Source organism: Rana temporaria, chromosome 4 (genome assembly GCF_905171775.1).
Source record: "Rana temporaria chromosome 4, aRanTem1.1, whole genome shotgun sequence".
NCBI lineage: Eukaryota > Metazoa > Chordata > Amphibia > Anura > Ranidae > Rana > Rana temporaria.
Genome location: NC_053492.1, coordinates 152210626 through 152231817, shown reverse-complemented (window position 1 = coordinate 152231817; position 21192 = coordinate 152210626). Strand labels below are relative to the sequence as shown.

The 21192-nt window shown below is 42.0% G+C and overlaps 1 protein-coding gene across 1 annotated transcript in view; it reads left to right on the top strand.

Annotated features, from left to right (window-relative positions):
* Window positions 1–21192, top strand: part of AADAC (arylacetamide deacetylase) — a 76249-nt gene that overhangs the window by 42878 nt on the left and 12179 nt on the right. Inside the window, exon 3 of the mRNA XM_040349211.1 lies at window positions 20263–20332. Coding sequence (XP_040205145.1) covers window positions 20263–20332 — 70 coding nt within the window. The remainder of the gene's footprint in view (window positions 1–20262; window positions 20333–21192) is intronic.

The window sequence follows — 21192 nt, the reverse complement described above, 5'->3', positions numbered from 1 at the left end:
TGTAAGGTACTGCAAGTGTAACACTGTATATTTCATTGCATTACTGCAAATTTAACGCCATATATTTCATTGCGTTACTGCAAGTTTAATTTCATATATTTAGGTGTGTTACTGCAAGTTTAACGACATATATTTCATTGCTTACTGCAAGTTGACGCCATATAGTTCTGTGCGTTACTGCAAGTTTAATGCCGTATATTTAATTGCGTTACTGCAAGTTATACGCCATATAGTTCTGTGCATTACTACAAGTTTAATGCCATATATTTCATTGAGTTACTGCAAGTTTAATGCCATATAGTTCTGTATGGTACTGCAAGTGTAACGCCGTATATTTCATTGCGTTCCTGCAAGTTTAACGCCATATAGTTCTGTGCGTTACTGCAAGATTATTGCCGTATATTTCATTGCGTTACTGCAAGTTTAAAGCCATATATTTCATTGTGTTACTGCAAGTTTAATGCCATATAGTTCTGTGCGTTACTGCAAGTTTAAAGTCGTATATTTCATTGCATTACTGCAAGTTTAACACCATATAGTTCTGTATGGTACTGCAAGTGTAACGCCGTATATTTCATTGCGTTCCTACACGTTTAATGCCATATATTTCATTGTGTTACTTCAAGTTTAATGCCATATAGTTCTGTGCATTACTGCAAGTTTAAAGCCGTATATTTCATCGCATTACTGTAAGTTTAACGCCATATAGTTCTGTGCGTTACTCCAAGTTTTATTGCGTTACTGCAAGTTTAACACCATATAGTTCTGTATGGTACTGAAAGTGTAACGCCTTATATTTCATTGCTTCCCTGCGAGTTTAACGCCATATAGTTCTGTGCGTTACTGCAAGATTATTGCCGTATATGTGATTGCGTTACTGCAAGTTTAACGCCATATAGATCTGTGCATTACTGCAAGATTATTGCTGTATATTTCATTGCGTTCCTGCAAGTTTAATGCCATATATTTCATTGTGTTACTTCTAGTTTAATGCCATATACTGTAGTTCTGTGCGTTACTGCTAGTTTAAAGCCGTATATTTCATCGCGTTACTGTAAGTTTAACGCCATATAGTTCTGTGCGTTACTCAAAGTTTCATTGCGTTACTGCAAGTTTAACACCATATAGTGGCACTGTATGGCACTGTATGGCACTGCAAGTGTAACGCCGTATATTTCATTGCGTTCCTGCACGTTTAACGCCATATAGTTCTGTGCGTTACTGCAAGATTATTGCTGTATATTTCATTGCGTTACTGCAAGTTTAACGCCATATATTTAATTGCGTTACTGCAAGTTTAACGCCATATAGTTCTGTGCATTACTGCAAGTTTAAAGCCATATATTTCATTGCGTTACTGCAAGTTTAACGCCATATATTTAATTGCGTTACTGCAAGTTTAACGCCATATAGTTCTGTGCATTACTGCAAGTTTAAAGCCATATATTTCATTGTGTTACTGCAAGTTTAACACCATATAGTTCTGTGCAATACTGCAATTTTAAAGCTGTATATTTCATTGCATTACTGCAAGTTTAACGCCATATATTTCTGTGCGTTACTGCAAATTTAACTCCATATATTTCTGTGCGTTACTGCACGTTTGACGCAGTATATTGTAGTATATATTAGTGTATCTGTGAGTGTGTCTGTGTAGTGAATACTCAAATTAAAGTGCACCAAACGCCACTTTCCATTAATTAAAGTGCATCCACGTACACATTTACACTTATTTATTACAGTTTGTTAATAAGCCCCCATCCCCATCATGTCTGGGAGAACAAAAAGGAGAAGCAGACGTTCCCATGGCACTGTAAGGTGGCCAGCACCGTATGTGTCCACAGGCAAAGGTGGACGTGATCAGTCCTAAGGCAGGGCATCATTTCCTCTGTTTAGTGATGTTGCCTGTGCTATCCAACCACAGCATTCAGAAGAGGTGGTTGACTGGATTACTAAACCGTCCTCATCCTCCATCACCCAAGCAAAGACAAGTGCACAGTCCCCTTCCTGCCTCCTTGTTCATAGCTATTCCTGCTATAGAAAATAAAAATGAAGTTGCGCTGTGATTAAATAATAACAAAACTAAACTTAATAAAAATGCATCAAGGGACCATGTGTGAACAGAATAACCCTTTACAAGTGAATACAGAAAAGTCCAAATGTGAAAATAAAGTCCAAATGACGAAGGCAAGCAAAACAGCTTGCAAATGTATTTCCAGTTGAAAAAATTGTGTAAACAAATCTTGTGTTGAAACCAGTCCAAATGATTAGAGGTCCAATGTATAGTACAAACTAGACAACCACCACCAGAGATATCACCTATTAAAAATGGAGGCTTACCAGAAGGCAAGCATAACAAGCCTGCGACTGTAAACCCCAGCCTGGGCCTTTATGGAGTCCACACCAGGTAGGAACAAGTTGAAGGAACCTCCAAATGGATCGTCAGCAGGTTGTGTGTATCAAAAAATAGGTATACATAGTGAAGTATTGCAAAACAAGCATAAACGTGTATGACTGTAACTGAGATAAGTGCCACCACCACCAGATCACCTAGTAGATTAAAGGCTTACCAGAAGCCAAGTATTGTGAGCTTATGTCTATAAACCCTAGCCAGGGCTTTTATATGGACCAACTATTGACCAGATGTCCTGTGATCCTCCAGATATCACACCAACGGTGTTTAGCCAAAAAGGAATAAAGGAGCCCACATAGTGAAGTACGCTTAAAAAATCCTTCCAAATTTAATAAAAATCGCACTTACACAATAACAGATGAATAAAAGCATGGAAATTTGTAATGCCGGCCGGCTTACTCGAACGCACGTTCCACTCGGATCGTCACGTCATACGTCAGCACGTCACTTTCCCCACGTACGTTTTGTCATAAAATTGACGTCGTCTGGGGCACGGGCGACGCACTGACACATCGCGTGAAATACTGTTTGGAACAAACCAAGCCTCGATCTGAATCAGGAAGCTGGAGGCTGCCCATGGTGGCTTGGTAGGGCCAAACATAGATGCCAAAAACTGATATACCGTACTTGGAATGATCTAACCTATAACAGGTCAAAGTCATTATACAAAACAGTTAAAATATATGGAATGTTACTATAGGACAAGCAGGTCATTTATCCTAAGGCCTCGTACACACCAGCGGATCTGTCCGATGAAAACGATTTGCGGACCGTTTTCATCAGGCATGTCCGCTGCCGGATTTTGGTCTGATGGCTGTACACACCATCAGACCAAAATCCCAGCGAAAAAAAAAACACGGTGACGTGGCCGCGATGATGGCGCGGCGACATGCGTGACCCTGGAAGGTCAATGCTTCCACGCATGCGTCGAATCACTTTGACGCATGCAAGGACTTTCGGCTGAGCGGACATGTCCGGTAAGTCGTACAGACGACCAAACATGTCCGACGGACAGGCTTCCAGCGGACATGTTTCTTAGCATGCTAAGAAACATTTGTCCGCTGGAAACCTGTCCGATCCACCGGACATTTGTCCGGACGGCTGTACACACGACCAAACATGTCTGGTCGTGTGTACGAGGCCTAAGTGTAAAAATATCGTGGATCAGATCGATCGGAAACAAACTATATTGTAGCCGACCATGTAATAGATCTGCACGAAAATTGGAAGGCCAAAAATGGCCAATAAAAACACACATATATGATATGTATATGGAAACCACATACAGATCACCAATAAGCTCCAAGATATTATCAAAATAAGATTAAATAAATTTGAAGTGATTCAAAAATTAATTACATTAATGGGATTATTGGTAGCCTTGAAAGAGAAAACCCCATGTGATGAATGGAGGGTAGGCTAAACAACCATAAATAATATATATAGAATATAAGTAATTAATTACATCCAATATAAATAGATAAAGGGCCAAATTCTCAAAAACGCTGCCTAACTTAACTTTCAGCAGTTAAGTTACACAGGCGTTAAATTTCTACCTAAGTGCCCGATCCTCAAAGCACTTACCTAGAAATTACACGCCGTGTAACTTAAGTGCCTCCGTCGCAAGGCGGTCGTCTGCTCGGGGGGGCGATTCCCATTTAAATTAGGCGCGCTCCCGCGCCGGACGTACTGCGCATGCGTGTGACGTCATTTTTCCCGACGGGCAGCGCGCGAACGTAATTCACCCCGGGCTTTGTGGATTGCGACGGGACAATAAAGTTGCGACGGGTTAAAAAAAAAATACGCGCCGGGAAAAAAAATCAAAATTTAAAAAAAAACGCGGCGATCGAAAATAAGGTCTGGTTTTACATGGTGTACTAACTTTACACATTGTAAAACCAGCCCTAATTTTGCGCAAGCAAATCGTAACTTACACAGAAAACACAAAGCTTAAAAGCTTTGTGGATCTGCTTAAGTACTCATTTGCATACGCTAGGCGGCATTTCGACTCAAAATGCCCCCAGCGGCGGATGCGGTACTGCATCTTAAGATCTGACAGTGTAAGTGTCTTACAGATGTCAGATCTTCTGCCTAACTTTGGAAAAATCCTTTCCGCCTGCGTATCTCCTTTGAAGATTTGGCCCAAAGTCTTTACCTTCCAATACAATTAATTTAATGACCAAAAGGTCAACAACAAGCCAACATAGAGACCACCCAGTCGACCCAGATCGAGTTCACATAATCATCATATATGGATCAAAATAACATGTATGTATATTATTGAAACAATAATTTAACAGAAATCAAGAGTTGTCAATAAATGCATTGACGTCAACTTCAATGTTGAGTCCAAAGGGGGTATAACATTTGATTCTATGGATCCAAGCCATTTCTAGTTTTGAGATGCTTCTCACCAATGAACTACCACGCCAGTGGGGGCTAAACCTATCAATTCCTAAAAATATAGTTTTTGAAGGATCTTTGTTGTAAGCCAACAAATAGTTTGATGTTTGTGATATGCTCATTCAGTCTCGCTGAGAGGGGTCTTTTGGTCCTGCCCACATATTGAAGCCCGCAAGGGCATTGGAGCAAGTAGACCACCCCCTCAGTTGCACAGGTGATGAAAGGTTTAATTGTGTGTTCTTGCAATGTGGTTATGGAGATGAATTTATGTGTTCTCCTATGAGTGCATCCACTAAAAGAGCAGACACGACATTTTCTACATTGATAAAAACCTGTAAAGGAGTCTAAAAATGTGTTTTTTATAGCAGGGGGTCGACTGGGTGGTCTCTATGTTGGCTTGTTGTTGACCTTTTGGTCATTAAATTAATTGTATTGGAAGGTAAAGACTGTATCTATTTATATTGAATGTAATTAATTACTTATATTCTATTATATATTATTTATGGTTGTTTAGCCTACCCTCCATTCATCACATGGGGGTTTTTCTCCTTCAAGGCTACCAATAATCCCATTAATGTAATTAATTTTTGAATCACTTCAAATTAATTTAATCTTATTTTGATATATTTTGATAATATCTTGGAGCTTATTGGTGATCTGTATGTGGTTTCCATATACATATCATATATGTGTGTTTTTATTGGCCATTTTTGGCCTTCCAATTTTCGTGCAGATCTATTACATGGTCGGCTACAATATAGCTTGTTTCCGATCGATCTGATCCACGATATTTTTACACTTAGAATAAAAGACCTGCTTGTCCTATAGTAACATTTCATATATTTTAAATGTTTTGTATAATGACTTTGACCTGTTATAGGTTAGATCATTCCAAGTATGGTATATCCGTTTTTGGCATCTATGTTTGGCGCTACCAAGCCACCATGGGCGGCCTCCAGCTTCCTGATTCAGATCGAGGCTTGGTTTGTTCCAAACAGTATTTCACGCGATGCGTCAGTGCGTCGCCCGTGCCCCAGACGACGTCAATTTTATGACGAAACCTACGTCGGGAAAGTGACGTGCTGACATGTGACGATCCGAGTGGAACGGGCGTTCGAGTAAGCCGTCCGGCTTTACAAATTTCCATGCTTTATCTAATCTATTATTCTGTAAGTGCGATTTTTATTAAATTTGGAAGGATTTTTTAAGCGTACTTCACTATGTGGGCTCCTTTATTCCTTTTTGGCTAAACACAGTTGGCGTGATATCTGGAGGATCACAGGACATCTGGGTCAGCAGTTGGTCCATATAAAGGCCCTGGCTAGGGTTTATAGCCATAAGCTCACAATACTTGGCTTCTGGTAAGCCTTTAATCTACTAGGTGATCTGGTGGTGGTGGCACTTATCTCAGTTACAGTCATACATGTTTATGCTTGTTTTGCAATACTTCACTATGTATACCTATTTTTTGATACACACAACCTGCTGACGATCCATTTGGAGGTTCCTTCAACTTGTTCCTACCCGGTGTGGACTCCATAAAGACCCAGGCCGGGGTTTACAGTCGCAGGCTTGTTATGCTTGCCTTCTGGTAAGCCTCCATTGTTAATAGGTGATATCTCTGGTGGTGGTTGTCTAGTTTGTACTATACATTGAACCTCTAATCATTTGGACTGGTTTCAACACAAGATTTGTTTACACAATTTTTTCAACTGGAAATACAGTTGCAAGCTGTTTTGCTTGCCTTCGTCATTTGGACTTTATTTTCACATTTGGACTTTTCTGTATTCACTTTCTGTTCACACATGGGCCCTTGATGCATTTTTATTAAGTTTAGTTTTGTTATTATTTAATCACAGCGCAACTTCATTTTTATTTTCTTGTACTTTTTGTGTGTATAACACATAGTTGTTGCAGCTTATGGTATTTAGTTTATTTTAGCGCGGTAAATCCCTGTCTTTTCTATTCCTGCTATAGTCCCAGCATCAGGTATGAAAAAGTCAGCAGAGTTATTTAAACACAGCATCAGCCACTTTTCCTTGATGATGCACAGCCATTACTTGATTCAGATGTTGGTTCTGAGGTTGAGGAAGGCAGGAACAAGAGCCTACAGAGAGGGTAGAACACTGGTACACAAATTGACATTCATGTTCCCCCAGCCGCAGTGTATTGCCGAATTTTCTTCAGTGGTAATGAGGATGTAGGAGATGCTGATGATGAGGTCACTGACTCGACTTGGGTGCCAGATAGAGCAGAGAAGGAAAGTGAGTGTGAGGCACAACCCCAATAAGGCAGCCATCATTGAAGAGCAGCCACTCTATTCCATCACATTGTGGAGCTGTTATCTTCCAGCCCACTTCCCGCATCTCAGCTGTCTGGGCCTTTTTAAGTGCATGTGCAGCCGATCGAACTGTTGCTATTTGCAAACTTGGTCTTGAGCACATCAAACGTGGCAAAATCACCAGCCATTTGGGTACCACATGCTTGACAAGGCATTTAACCTCCCACCATTAAAGGGGTTGTAAAGGTTAAAAAAAATCCCTAAATAGCTTCCTTTACCTTAGTGCAGTCCTCCTTCACTTACCTCATCCTTCGATTTTGCTTTTCCTTTTTCCTGTCCTTATTTCTTCTGAGAAATCCTCACTTCCTGTTCTTCTGTCTGTACTTACACACAGTAATGCAACACTTTCTCCCTGGTGTGGAGAAAGCCTCTTGAGGGGGAAGGGGGCGAGCTGAAGTGTCAGGACGACCACTAACACACAGCTCCTTTCTCTATCTGCAAAGTAGATAGCGTCCTGACCCTCCTGCTCGCCCCCTCAAAAGGCTTTCTCCACACCAGGGAGAAAGTGTTGCATTACTGTTTGTACTTACAGACAGAAGAGCAGGAAGTGAAGATTTCTCAGAAGAAATAAGGGCATTTAAAAGCAAAATCGAAGGATGAGGTAAGTGAAGGAGGACTGCACTAAGGTAAAGGAAGCTATTTATTGAAAAAGATGAATACCTCTAAGTGAGGTGAGATTTTTCGGGCAACCAAAAAATGATTGTGACAACTAGGTCATAAAAATATAAATTTTAATACATTAGTTCAAAGCATAAACATTTCATAATCACAACATTATTTAAAAGATGAAAAATTATTTCCAGATTGAGAAAAATTTGTTACTGCTAGAGGATCACCACACACCCCAGGACTAGGCTAAGGGTATAGGTGATCATTTATCCGACGCGTTTCAGATGTCTCAGTAATACATCTTTCTTCAGGGAACAGAAAGCAGTAAGAGTTTCTCCTATAACAAAAGAAGGGTATATAATAACATACATACAAAAAAAATATATATATACCTGTGACCAAAGATTTGTTTTTTGACATTTGCAGCGTGTGGAAAACAGAGGGGAGAGATGGAATGCTCAATATGTAAGAGGAAAGGAAATGAAACTCACCCCTTTCCAGACACAGAGCGCCTAGATCATCCCCATGGAGCTTGTATGTGAGCCGCAATCAGGGCGACCAAACCAGATGGTATGCTTAGTGTCCATAACGATCCCCCAATCCAGAGGGCTCCATAACCATGGGGGGGTGGAATAACATTAGTCTCCACAACAGAGTCAGCAGTCATAGAACAATAAGAGGTATCATGGCTGAGGAGAGATTTAGGTAATATGTACAGGGAGGGTATTAGATTCTTCACTAAAAGGTGAGGCTAAAAATAGAAAAATAGAAAAAATCTCCCTAAAGTGTACTTACCACTCCCAGTGCATCAGCTCAAATAAAGATGAACAAACACTCCAGCCATGGAAACCAAACTTGACCAGAAACCAAAATAACCTCCAACTCCAACAGGGGAAAGGAGGAAAGTGAGTGCTGACAGGAACCCCCCTGACTTCCCTTTATACTTACTTTAAGGATGATGGGCCTCAGGTGTGAATGATCCACTCACTCCAAAGAGATCACAGCTGTTCCTTGGATTGAATGGGGTAATTGCTTGTGGGTGGGGCAATGGATAAACATTGGAGGTCAACAAGCGTAATTCCTATCCTCCAAATCCACCGTGTTTGGCATGCAAACAGCGCGCCCACTACTGACGTCAGCGTCAGGTGGCCGAGCTCTAATCAATCAGGGCACAACATCGTGGTCATGCCGCTGGTGACGCACATCCTGTGCGTCACACAGCACATGACCCACAACGTCTAGTGTAGTAACAAAATCCCAAAGGTCATGTGACAACGGCGCACCCAATCAGGTGCACGGGGTGTCAGATGACTGGACAGGAACGCAATGCATACTATGCGCGTCAAAACGACGCGAATGAAGTGCGCTCAACAGCCGGACAGGGGAGAAAGAGGTGTCCGCACAAAAGGAGCGGAAATTACTGCCCACTCAAAAGAGCCGAATAGTCCATGGGTTTAAACGACAACAATAAAATTGCAATTTCGGGACATCATTGGACCAGGGAAAATAAGGAGGTCAAAGGATAAAAGCAGGGCAAATAAAAAAGGACCATTGGAGGAACGCTTCATGAAACGAGGGCGGACTCCTAAAAACAGGGCAAAGATGTTTGCTGTGCCTAAATACTTGAGAACTGGCAGATGAAAAAGGTCTGACAGTTGAAAAAAGGGAGATAAAGTCACCACTGCCGGGTAGAAGAGTGCCCCAAGGGCATGAAATGCCCCTGTGGCGGGCACCAAGGTGCTACTCTCCCCCGGCAGTGGATGGAGGAGCCCTCTTGTGATTGGTTGGGGTGGGATCATCACGGACACCAAAAGCATCCAGAAAAGGCCGGTGGAAAGCGGTACCTATCACATATGGCTCCTAGTTGGAGAACCACAGGGTGCACTGTCAACAAATCATCAACGGTTGATCACAGGTTTACAATCAAAAATTTCATGTATAAATCCAAGAAAAACTTTTTGACTCATACATTTACAAAATCAAAATCATACAATAATTTATAAATGTAAATCCTACTTATTACAAATCTCAACCTAAGGCCCTATGGGAACGTGCTGTGCACCCTCCTACGCCAACCTGTACCTGGGGGAGTGGGAGCGGGATTTCCTCCTGGGAGAGAATGCGTCGATGTGCGCTGCTCATATTTTGATTTGGCAGCGTTACATCGACGACATTTTTATTATTTGGGATGGACCGCAAAGTGGCCTCGACGGACTTCTGAGACTTATGAATATCAACAAATTTAATTTGTTTTTTACCATGTCTCATGATCAATCAGAAATCAGTTTTTTGGACATTAAAATCAAAAAAGACCCCGATGGTAAAATTTACTCCACTCTGTTTAGGAAAGAAACCGCTGGGAATACTATATTACATGCGGGTAGCTTTCACCCCGAACCTCTCAAGAGGTCTATACCCTATAGCCAGTTTCTTAGAATCAGGAGAAACTGTTCGATGGAAGATGACTTCCACGAACAATGTAATGCACTCTCTCTCCGGCTATCCGCTAGGGGGTACACAAAAACTTGTCTCCGGAAAGCATTTAACAGAGTTAAAGCCCTAGACAGACGCAAATTGATTTTTAAAACCAAATCACAAAATGTTAGGTCTGAAGAAAACAACTCAAGGATCATTTTGGGGTTCTCAAATGAGCATGCAAGAATTAGAAGGATAATAACAAAATTTTGGCCTATACTCACTGAGGACCCCATCCTCCAAAATTTACTCTTGGATAGACCTCAACTTACGTTTAAACGTGCGGATTCACTGGGGACCATTTTGGTCCGGAGTGAATACAAGGGCAACTCTGCCAAAGACCCCTGCAAGACCCATGGGACTTTCCCATGTGGACATTGCGCGCAATGTGAGGTCATTGCTAGGAGGACCACACTGGCATTGCCCAACGGGGAGACTCTCTCGTTGAAACATTTTGCCAACTGTACCACACGGGGGGTAGTCTACCTCATGCAGTGCCAGTGTGGTTCCTTCTACGTTGGCAAGACCAAACAACCATTTCATAAAAGAGTGGAAAAACACATGCATTCTATGAGAATTGGCAACTTGTATTTACCCCTTGGGAGACACGTGGCTAAAGCACATGGGTATCACATGCCCAAAGTCAACTTTTCCGTTCTTGACAGAATACATATCCCTCTACGTGGGGGGGACTGGAATAAGGTACTTCTCCAGCGTGAGATGCGCTGGATTAGACGCCTTAAAGCTACAATCTTTCCAGGACTTAATGAGATGGAGAGCTTTAGGCCCTTCTTAGAGGGGTTCAGTTCGGGGAAAACGGACTAGCCCCCATATGCCATTGGGAGATCATCCCCCTGCCCCTCCCCCCTCCCCCCTTTTTTCCTGAATTGACCAACTGTTAAAACTCCTTTTCTCCCCCCCCCCCTTTCCCCCCCCCTCCCCTTCCCTACTTAAACCCTAAACTGTACCCTTTGGGACACTGGGGCCTTAGGTTGAGATTTGTAATAAGTAGGATTTACATTTATAAATTATTGTATGATTTTGATTTTGTAAATGTATGAGTCAAAAAGTTTTTCTTGGATTTATACATGAAATTTTTGATTGTAAACCTGTGATCAACCGTTGATGATTTGTTGACAGTGCACCCTGTGGTTCTCCAACTAGGAGCCATATGTGATAGGTACCGCTTTCCACCGGCCTTTTCTGGATGCTTTTGGTGTCCGTGATGATCCCACCCCAACCAATCACAAGAGGGCTCCTCCATCCACTGCCGGGGGAGAGTAGCACCTTGGTGCCCGCCACAGGGGCATTTCATGCCCTTGGGGCACTCTTCTACCCGGCAGTGGTGACTTTATCTCCCTTTTTTCAACTGTCAGACCTTTTTCATCTGCCAGTTCTCAAGTATTTAGGCACAGCAAACATCTTTGCCCTGTTTTTAGGAGTCCGCCCTCGTTTCATGAAGCGTTCCTCCAATGGTCCTTTTTTATTTGCCCTGCTTTTATCCTTTGACCTCCTTATTTTCCCTGGTCCAATGATGTCCCGAAATTGCAATTTTATTGTTGTCGTTTAAACCCATGGACTATTCGGCTCTTTTGAGTGGGCAGTAATTTCCGCTCCTTTTGTGCGGACACCTCTTTCTCCCCTGTCCGGCTGTTGAGCGCACTTCATTCGCGTCGTTTTGACGCGCATAGTATGCATTGCGTTCCTGTCCAGTCATCTGACACCCCGTGCACCTGATTGGGTGCGCCGTTGTCACATGACCTTTGGGATTTTGTTACTACACTAGACGTTGTGGGTCATGTGCTGTGTGACGCACAGGATGTGCGTCACCAGCGGCATGACCACGATGTTGTGCCCTGATTGATTAGAGCTCGGCCACCTGACGCTGACGTCAGTAGTGGGCGCGCTGTTTGCATGCCAAACACGGTGGATTTGGAGGATAGGAATTACGCTTGTTGACCTCCAATGTTTATCCATTGCCCCACCCACAAGCAATTACCCCATTCAATCCAAGGAACAGCTGTGATCTCTTTGGAGTGAGTGGATCATTCACACCTGAGGCCCATCATCCTTAAAGTAAGTATAAAGGGAAGTCAGGGGGGTTCCTGTCAGCACTCACTTTCCTCCTTTCCCCTGTTGGAGTTGGAGGTTATTTTGGTTTCTGGTCAAGTTTGGTTTCCATGGCTGGAGTGTTTGTTCATCTTTATTTGAGCTGATGCACTGGGAGTGGTAAGTACACTTTAGGGAGATTTTTTCTATTTTTCTATTTTTAGCCTCACCTTTTAGTGAAGAATCTAATACCCTCCCTGTACATATTACCTAAATCTCTCCTCAGCCATGATACCTCTTATTGTTCTATGACTGCTGACTCTGTTGTGGAGACTAATGTTATTCCACCCCCCCATGGTTATGGAGCCCTCTGGATTGGGGGATCGTTATGGACACTAAGCATACCATCTGGTTTGGTCGCCCTGATTGCGGCTCACATACAAGCTCCATGGGGATGATCTAGGCGCTCTGTGTCTGGAAAGGGGTGAGTTTCATTTCCTTTCCTCTTACATATTGAGCATTCCATCTCTCCCCTCTGTTTTCCACACGCTGCAAATGTCAAAAAACAAATCTTTGGTCACAGGTATATATATATTTTTTTTGTATGTATGTTATTATATACCCTTCTTTTGTTATAGGAGAAACTCTTACTGCTTTCTGTTCCCTGAAGAAAGATGTATTACTGAGACATCTGAAACGCGTCGGATAAATGATCACCTATACCCTTAGCCTAGTCCTGGGGTGTGTGGTGATCCTCTAGCAGTAACAAATTTTTCTCAATCTGGAAATAATTTTTCATCTTTTAAATAATGTTGTGATTATGAAATGTTTATGCTTTGAACTAATGTATTAAAATTTATATTTTTATGACCTAGTTGTCACAATCATTTTTTGGTTGCCCGAAAAATCTCACCTCACTTAGAGGTATTCATCTTTTTCAATTGATACAGAGATGTTGGCAACCTCATGCCTCCATACATGAGCCAAATCCCTTCATAAATTACAGGGTGGATAATACACCCACATACCTCGTTAGGCTCATGTATCTTGGCATGGATCCTACTTTTTTCTAAAAAAACAATTTTCTTCTTTCAGACTCTGGTTTATATTTTACCCTGGACTCTATTGGGTAATTCCATGAGAACAGGGTCCAGAGCCTGTTTAAACCACCCACTTTCACATATGTTTTTGGGTTTCCTCCTTGGAGGATTAGAAATTATGATTGTTTTTGTCTAAAACATCTCTCGCTTAAACTTCCCCCCCCCCTTTTTTTCCCCCTCCTTCTCTTTTTCCCTCTTCCTTTTTGTCTTGCTTTTTGTGTTTTTTTGCTTTTTTTGTCTTTCGTTTTTCGTTTTTTGGTTTTGTTTTTTGTTTTTGGTGGTTAGGAAGGGCGATTAGGACGGCGTCACTACATCATGGGGGATCTCAAGGGTGGTCAGTGGGAAGAACTCATGACCCAAATTGAAAAGAACTACCAAGGTAAGGAACAACTTACATCTGATCTGGCATCCCTTTTCTTTAACCTGACCAAGGTTCTTGAGAAAAAAGCTGCCTTGCACTGGCATATACAGTCCATGGAAAGATACATTAGTGAACATATTAATCCAATTGGATTACGTATTCAGATCTTTCCGATTTTGAATACAATCAGCAAGGAACTCAAAAGTAATTGGGAGGCCAGACTAGATGAATGTTCCAAAAACCTAATGCAACTGCTACAAAACGAATATCGTCAGCAGCTTCAAGTGCTGGATAAAGAAATTGAAGCCCTCTATGTTAACCTGACTCCCTTAAAACCCTTAGAAGAATATGCCAACCTTGAACAAAAACTCAAGGAGCATTTGGAAACCTTCAGTAAATCAATTTTGATTAAAAAAGAAAAAAAGTACTGGAGAGACAAAAACGCATTCCGTGAAGGGAGAGCATATAAATGGGACAATATTAAAAGATTTAGAAACCAAAATCCCAAGAAAAATAGCAAAATAGATGGTACACATAAAGACTATTCCTCTGATACCCCCTCAAACTCCTCCTCCTCCATGTCCTCCAATACGGGGCGTATAGCATCAAAAAGGAAAGGGGCCTCTTTCAAACAAAACCTCGAAGGGGAAGTCAAACAGGCCAACAAAAAGGCCGCAACAGTGCCACAATTATCTCTGGTCACTAACAATCCTAGAAAAAAAACGACTCCCACGAGTGAAGTAATTGATGGGGATACTAAGGATTCACCATCCAGTAGAAGCAGACTTTTCCCCAAAAAAGACAGTGGGGCCATTCCCAAAACACAACGTACTGCATTGGACAATTTTTTGGACAAAAGGGGGATGCCAGCAGCATCCCCCAACCTAACAATAATGGATATACCCCCTGCACTACCGAATCTGAACCAGGAGGAGGTCTGAACATCATCAATCTTTCCTCCCATAGCCTCACAGAAGTAGAGCATGAGGTCCTGTCATTGGGACTTTCCTTCTGTCCTAATATGGGTACGAATATATTTGATGCTGTCAAAGACATACATTTGTTTGCCCGTAGGCTATTTTACAAAAGCCTATATGTAAAACATATTGATCCACTCAAAGAATTGGCCCCCAACCTTAAGGCAGCAGATTTCAAAGCCCTTAGGGATCTAAATCTCCTACTTCAGGAGAATGAGACATTGGATGGAGCTTGGGATGATGAGGATTTGGAGGAAATGGATAATGAGGATAACATCAAAAATAAGGATCCAATGTCCAGATTTAAACGAAGATCAAATAAATTCCCTTTGCTTAATCAAAATCCAGCCATTTCCCACTTCGTCAGAGAAACTGCCAAAGAGCTTGAAGCCATGAAAAAGGACAGTGTCCATTCAAATCTAAGTTCCGAACAACAACTAGCTTTGAAAACTCTTAGAAATCTTCCAGATATTACTATCAAAGCCTCTGACAAAGGGGGAAATGTGGTTTTGATGAACAACAGTGATTATGAGCGAATGTGTCTCAAAATCCTAAACAACAAACAATGCTATCTCAAAATTTCGCCAGCTCAGGTTGATGGCTTCAATAAACAATTTTATGACCTCGTCGATGACTTTTTTCATCGAGGAGTCATAATTAAAGACCTATGGGACTTTATAAGGGTTCAACATCCGAGACAACCCACCTTCTATGCTCTCCCCAAGGTCCACAAAAACCTTGTGGACCCTCCAGGGAGACCCATAATATCGGGTAATGGCTCAATCTCTGAAGGTGTCAGTGAGGTCATTGACCAATATTTGAGACCACACGTTCTCAACTTACCATCTTACACCAAAGATACTATACATCTTTTACAGATGCTTGAAGATATGACGATACCGACGGACGCCATTTTGGTCTCCGTCGACGTTGAGACCCTGTACAACAGCATTCCCCATTCATTTGGGTTGAGGGCTGTTGAACAGGTTCTCAAGCAGCAGCCAACTACTGATTTCAAGTTTAACACCTTCATCCTTACTATGTTAGAATTTATTTTGTACCATAACACCTTTCTCTTCCAGGGCTCCCACTACCTCCAGGTACAGGGTGTGGCTATGGGAACGTGCTGTGCACCCTCCTACGCCAACCTGTACCTGGGGGAGTGGGAGCGGGATTTCCTCCTGGGAGAGAATGCGTCGATGTGCGCTGCTCATATTTTGATTTGGCAGCGTTACATCGACGACATTTTTATTATTTGGGATGGACCGCAAAGTGGCCTCGACGGACTTCTGAGACTTATGAATATCAACAAATTTAATTTGTTTTTTACCATGTCTCATGATCAATCAGAAATCAGTTTTTTGGACATTAAAATCAAAAAAGACCCCGATGGTAAAATTTACTCCACTCTGTTTAGGAAAGAAACCGCTGGGAATACTATATTACATGCGGGTAGCTTTCACCCCGAACCTCTCAAGAGGTCTATACCCTATAGCCAGTTTCTTAGAATCAGGAGAAACTGTTCGATGGAAGATGACTTCCACGAACAATGTAATGCACTCTCTCTCCGGCTATCCGCTAGGGGGTACACAAAAACTTGTCTCCGGAAAGCATTTAACAGAGTTAAAGCCCTAGACAGACGCAAATTGATTTTTAAAACCAAATCACAAAATGTTAGGTCTGAAGAAAACAACTCAAGGATCATTTTGGGGTTCTCAAATGAGCATGCAAGAATTAGAAGGATAATAACAAAATTTTGGCCTATACTCACTGAGGACCCCATCCTCCAAAATTTACTCTTGGATAGACCTCAACTTACGTTTAAACGTGCGGATTCACTGGGGACCATTTTGGTCCGGAGTGAATACAAGGGCAACTCTGCCAAAGACCCCTGCAAGACCCATGGGACTTTCCCATGTGGACATTGCGCGCAATGTGAGGTCATTGCTAGGAGGACCACACTGGCATTGCCCAACAGGGAGACTCTCTCGTTGAAACATTTTGCCAACTGTACCACACGGGGGGTAGTCTACCTCATGCAGTGCCAGTGTGGTTCCTTCTACGTTGGCAAGACCAAACAACCATTTCATAAAAGAGTGGAAAAACACATGCATTCTATGAGAATTGGCAACTTGTATTTACCCCTTGGGAGACACGTGGCTAAAGCACATGGGTATCACATGCCCAAAGTCAACTTTTCTGTTCTTGACAGAATACATATCCCTCTACGTGGGGGGGACTGGAATAAGGTACTTCTCCAGCGTGAGATGCGCTGGATTAGACGCCTTAAAGCTACAATCTTTCCAGGACTTAATGAGATGGAGAGCTTTAGGCCCTTCTTAGAGGGGTTCAGTTCGGGGAAAACGGACTAGCCCCCATATGCCATTGGGAGATCATCCCCCTGCCCCTCCCCCCTCCCCCCTTTTTTCCTGAATTGACCAACTGTTAAAACTCCTTTTCCCCCCCCCCCCCCCTTTCCCCCCCCCTCCCCTTCCCTACTTAAACCCTAAACTGTACCCTTTGGGACACTGGGGCCTTAGGTTGAGATTTGTAATAAGTAGGATTTACATTTATAAATTATTGTATGATTTTGATTTTGTAAATGTATGAGTCAAAAAGTTTTTCTTGGATTTATACATGAAATTTTTGATTGTAAACCTGTGATCAACCGTTGATGATTTGTTGACAGTGCACCCTGTGGTTCTCCAACTAGGAGCCATATGTGATAGGTACCGCTTTCCACCGGCCTTTTCTGGATGCTTTTGGTGTCCGTGATGATCCCACCCCAACCAATCACAAGAGGGCTCCTCCATCCACTGCCGGGGGAGAGTAGCACCTTGGTGCCCGCCACAGGGGCATTTCATGCCCTTGGGGCACTCTTCTACCCGGCAGTGGTGACTTTATCTCCCTTTTTTCAACTGTCAGACCTTTTTCATCTGCCAGTTCTCAAGTATTTAGGCACAGCAAACATCTTTGCCCTGTTTTTAGGAGTCCGCCCTCGTTTCATGAAGCGTTCCTCCAATGGTCCTTTTTTATTTGCCCTGCTTTTATCCTTTGACCTCCTTATTTTCCCTGGTCCAATGATGTCCCGAAATTGCAATTTTATTGTTGTCGTTTAAACCCATGGACTATTCGGCTCTTTTGAGTGGGCAGTAATTTCCGCTCCTTTTGTGCGGACACCTCTTTCTCCCCTGTCCGGCTGTTGAGCGCACTTCATTCGCGTCGTTTTGACGCGCATAGTATGCATTGCGTTCCTGTCCAGTCATCTGACACCCCGTGCACCTGATTGGGTGCGCCGTTGTCACATGACCTTTGGGATTTTGTTACTACACTAGACGTTGTGGGTCATGTGCTGTGTGACGCACAGGATGTGCGTCACCAGCGGCATGACCACGATGTTGTGCCCTGATTGATTAGAGCTCGGCCACCTGACGCTGACGTCAGTAGTGGGCGCGCTGTTTGCATGCCAAACACGGTGGATTTGGAGGATAGGAATTACGCTTGTTGACCTCCAATGTTTATCCATTGCCCCACCCACAAGCAATTACCCCATTCAATCCAAGGAACAGCTGTGATCTCTTTGGAGTGAGTGGATCATTCACACCTGAGGCCCATCATCCTTAAAGTAAGTATAAAGGGAAGTCAGGGGGGTTCCTGTCAGCACTCACTTTCCTCCTTTCCCCTGTTGGAGTTGGAGGTTATTTTGGTTTCTGGTCAAGTTTGGTTTCCATGGCTGGAGTGTTTGTTCATCTTTATTTGAGCTGATGCACTGGGAGTGGTAAGTACACTTTAGGGAGATTTTTTCTATTTTTCTATTTTTAGCCTCACCTTTTAGTGAAGAATCTAATACCCTCCCTGTACATATTACCTAAATCTCTCCTCAGCCATGATACCTCTTATTGTTCTATGACTGCTGACTCTGTTGTGGAGACTAATGTTATTCCACCCCCCCATGGTTATGGAGCCCTCTGGATTGGGGGATCGTTATGGACACTAAGCATACCATCTGGTTTGGTCGCCCTGATTGCGGCTCACATACAAGCTCCATGGGGATGATCTAGGCGCTCTGTGTCTGGAAAGGGGTGAGTTTCATTTCCTTTCCTCTTACATATTGAGCATTCCATCTCTCCCCTCTGTTTTCCACACGCTGCAAATGTCAAAAAACAAATCTTTGGTCACAGGTATATATATATTTTTTTTGTATGTATGTTATTATATACCCTTCTTTTGTTATAGGAGAAACTCTTACTGCTTTCTGTTCCCTGAAGAAAGATGTATTACTGAGACATCTGAAACGCGTCGGATAAATGATCACCTATACCCTTAGCCTAGTCCTGGGGTGTGTGGTGATCCTCTAGCAGTAACAAATTTTTCTCAATCTGGAAATAATTTTTCATCTTTTAAATAATGTTGTGATTATGAAATGTTTATGCTTTGAACTAATGTATTAAAATTTATATTTTTATGACCTAGTTGTCACAATCATTTTTTGGTTGCCCGAAAAATCTCACCTCACTTAGAGGTATTCATCTTTTTCAATTGATACAGAGATGTTGGCAACCTCATGCCTCCATACATGAGCCAAATCCCTTCAAGGAAGCTATTTATGTAAAAAAAATAGCAAAAGCACCTAAAAGCCACAAAAAAGGGGCACAAATCTGTCCCTCCTCCTTGCTCACCTCAGTCTGTCCCTGCTTTGCCTCATGAACTCTCAAAAGCCTCCACTAACAGGGATGATGTTATAGCACAGGGTGTCCCAGGTCCTTGCAGCACATTTGCCAGCAGTACACCACCAGCTGTAGACTTTAGCCCTATAGCTGGCAAATTTCCCTGCCCCATCTGTTGCAGCAGAAAAAAACACATTCCCTGCCACATTCCCAGTGTCTAAATGCAAGCTTGTCAAAGCTGCTGGCTCTACAACTTCTGTCTTTCTGCCTGGTGGATTTTGCCCCCTTCCGTGAATTTGCAGAATGTGCTGTACCACAATGACATGTTCCCAGTCGCAATTTTTTTTATTTAAGGCTATTCCAGCTCTCTACCATCACATGGAAGGAAATTTTGTGACATTGTTGGCAAGGCAGTCAACCACATGCTGACACGTGGTCCACAAAGCATGGGCAGGAATGATATATTTCGTTCACAGCACACTGCTCTACTTTACAGGTAGACTAAGGGGACCCCCCCTCCCCAGGCACTATATTGAAAGGAATTTTTCATTTTTATAGTTTCACTTTAAGCCCCAATAAATCACTGCTCATTCAAAAATGAAATGAATAATATGAAATGAATAATTTACTGTATGCCAGTTCTTGCTGATATGTTCCTGTATGTCATAATAATTTGCCCAAACAATGGGCTGGTGCTAAAGCCTACCTTATATATGTGCTGTGAAATACATGTACACAGGATATGGACATGTTTGCTAGTGTGCCTGCACAAAACAAAAAATGGAGCCCACTCATATTTCTTTTCATATGTATTGGAATGCAGATTATTACTTATATCATATATCAGTCTAATCCTTTTTATTGCAGCCATGAAGCCATATGATCTTTTATCCAGACAAACAGCACAGCAACTCAATGCGTTGGTAGTGTCAATCAAGTAGGTTGTGTTTGTTCTTCATATGACATCTATGCATTAAGTTGTTTACTAAATTAAATTATATATTATAAATTCTAGAGCAGATTCTAAACAAAGCATGTAAAAAATGTGCATTTAAACAAAGGCTAAGATAAGATAACTATAGAAAAATACAAAATGATGTGATTTTAATTTAATAATTTTAAATGTTGGAGCAACTGTTTTAATTTGGACAGGGTAAAGCTGGATTAAAACGCAATAATGTCTCAGAGACAGATCAATTTCTGGGCCTCCCAGCTTTTATTATTTCTACTCAATGAAGTCTGTGCTACTGTTACTGGTCTGTGAAGATTTCACTAGGTGTGAAAGTAATTCCAGCCTGGCAGCCAGTTAAAGTAAATTACCGTAGATTTTGCTTTTCAGATTTCTAATTATAAAATCTAGAGTGCTGACTATATAATGTGATATTTACAAGTAATATGCATGACAGATGCAAATAAAAACAGGCACCTGGTTACGTGCTATTGCAAGATGCATTGTAACAAATTTGGTCTTCACTGATGTTTGCTTACATAAGGGCACTTAACCCAAGGAACAGTCATGGACCACACAATTAAATAGAGAAAAACATTGAATCATCTTGTTTTATTTACAATAGTTGCAATTGCTACACAGGAATAGGCAATTGTGATTCATGTATTCTATGATTCTATGCAGATTGGACAAATCTCCATGCATATACTTGGAAGAGTAAAAAAATGCAGATTCTGCAATTTTTCTGGCTTTCAAATTAATGTTCCCTTCACTACTTCTCAGAAAAAAAAACTCTTATTCCGACAGCAAAAGTTTTGAACGGAAATTCCGACTGTGTGTATCAGACT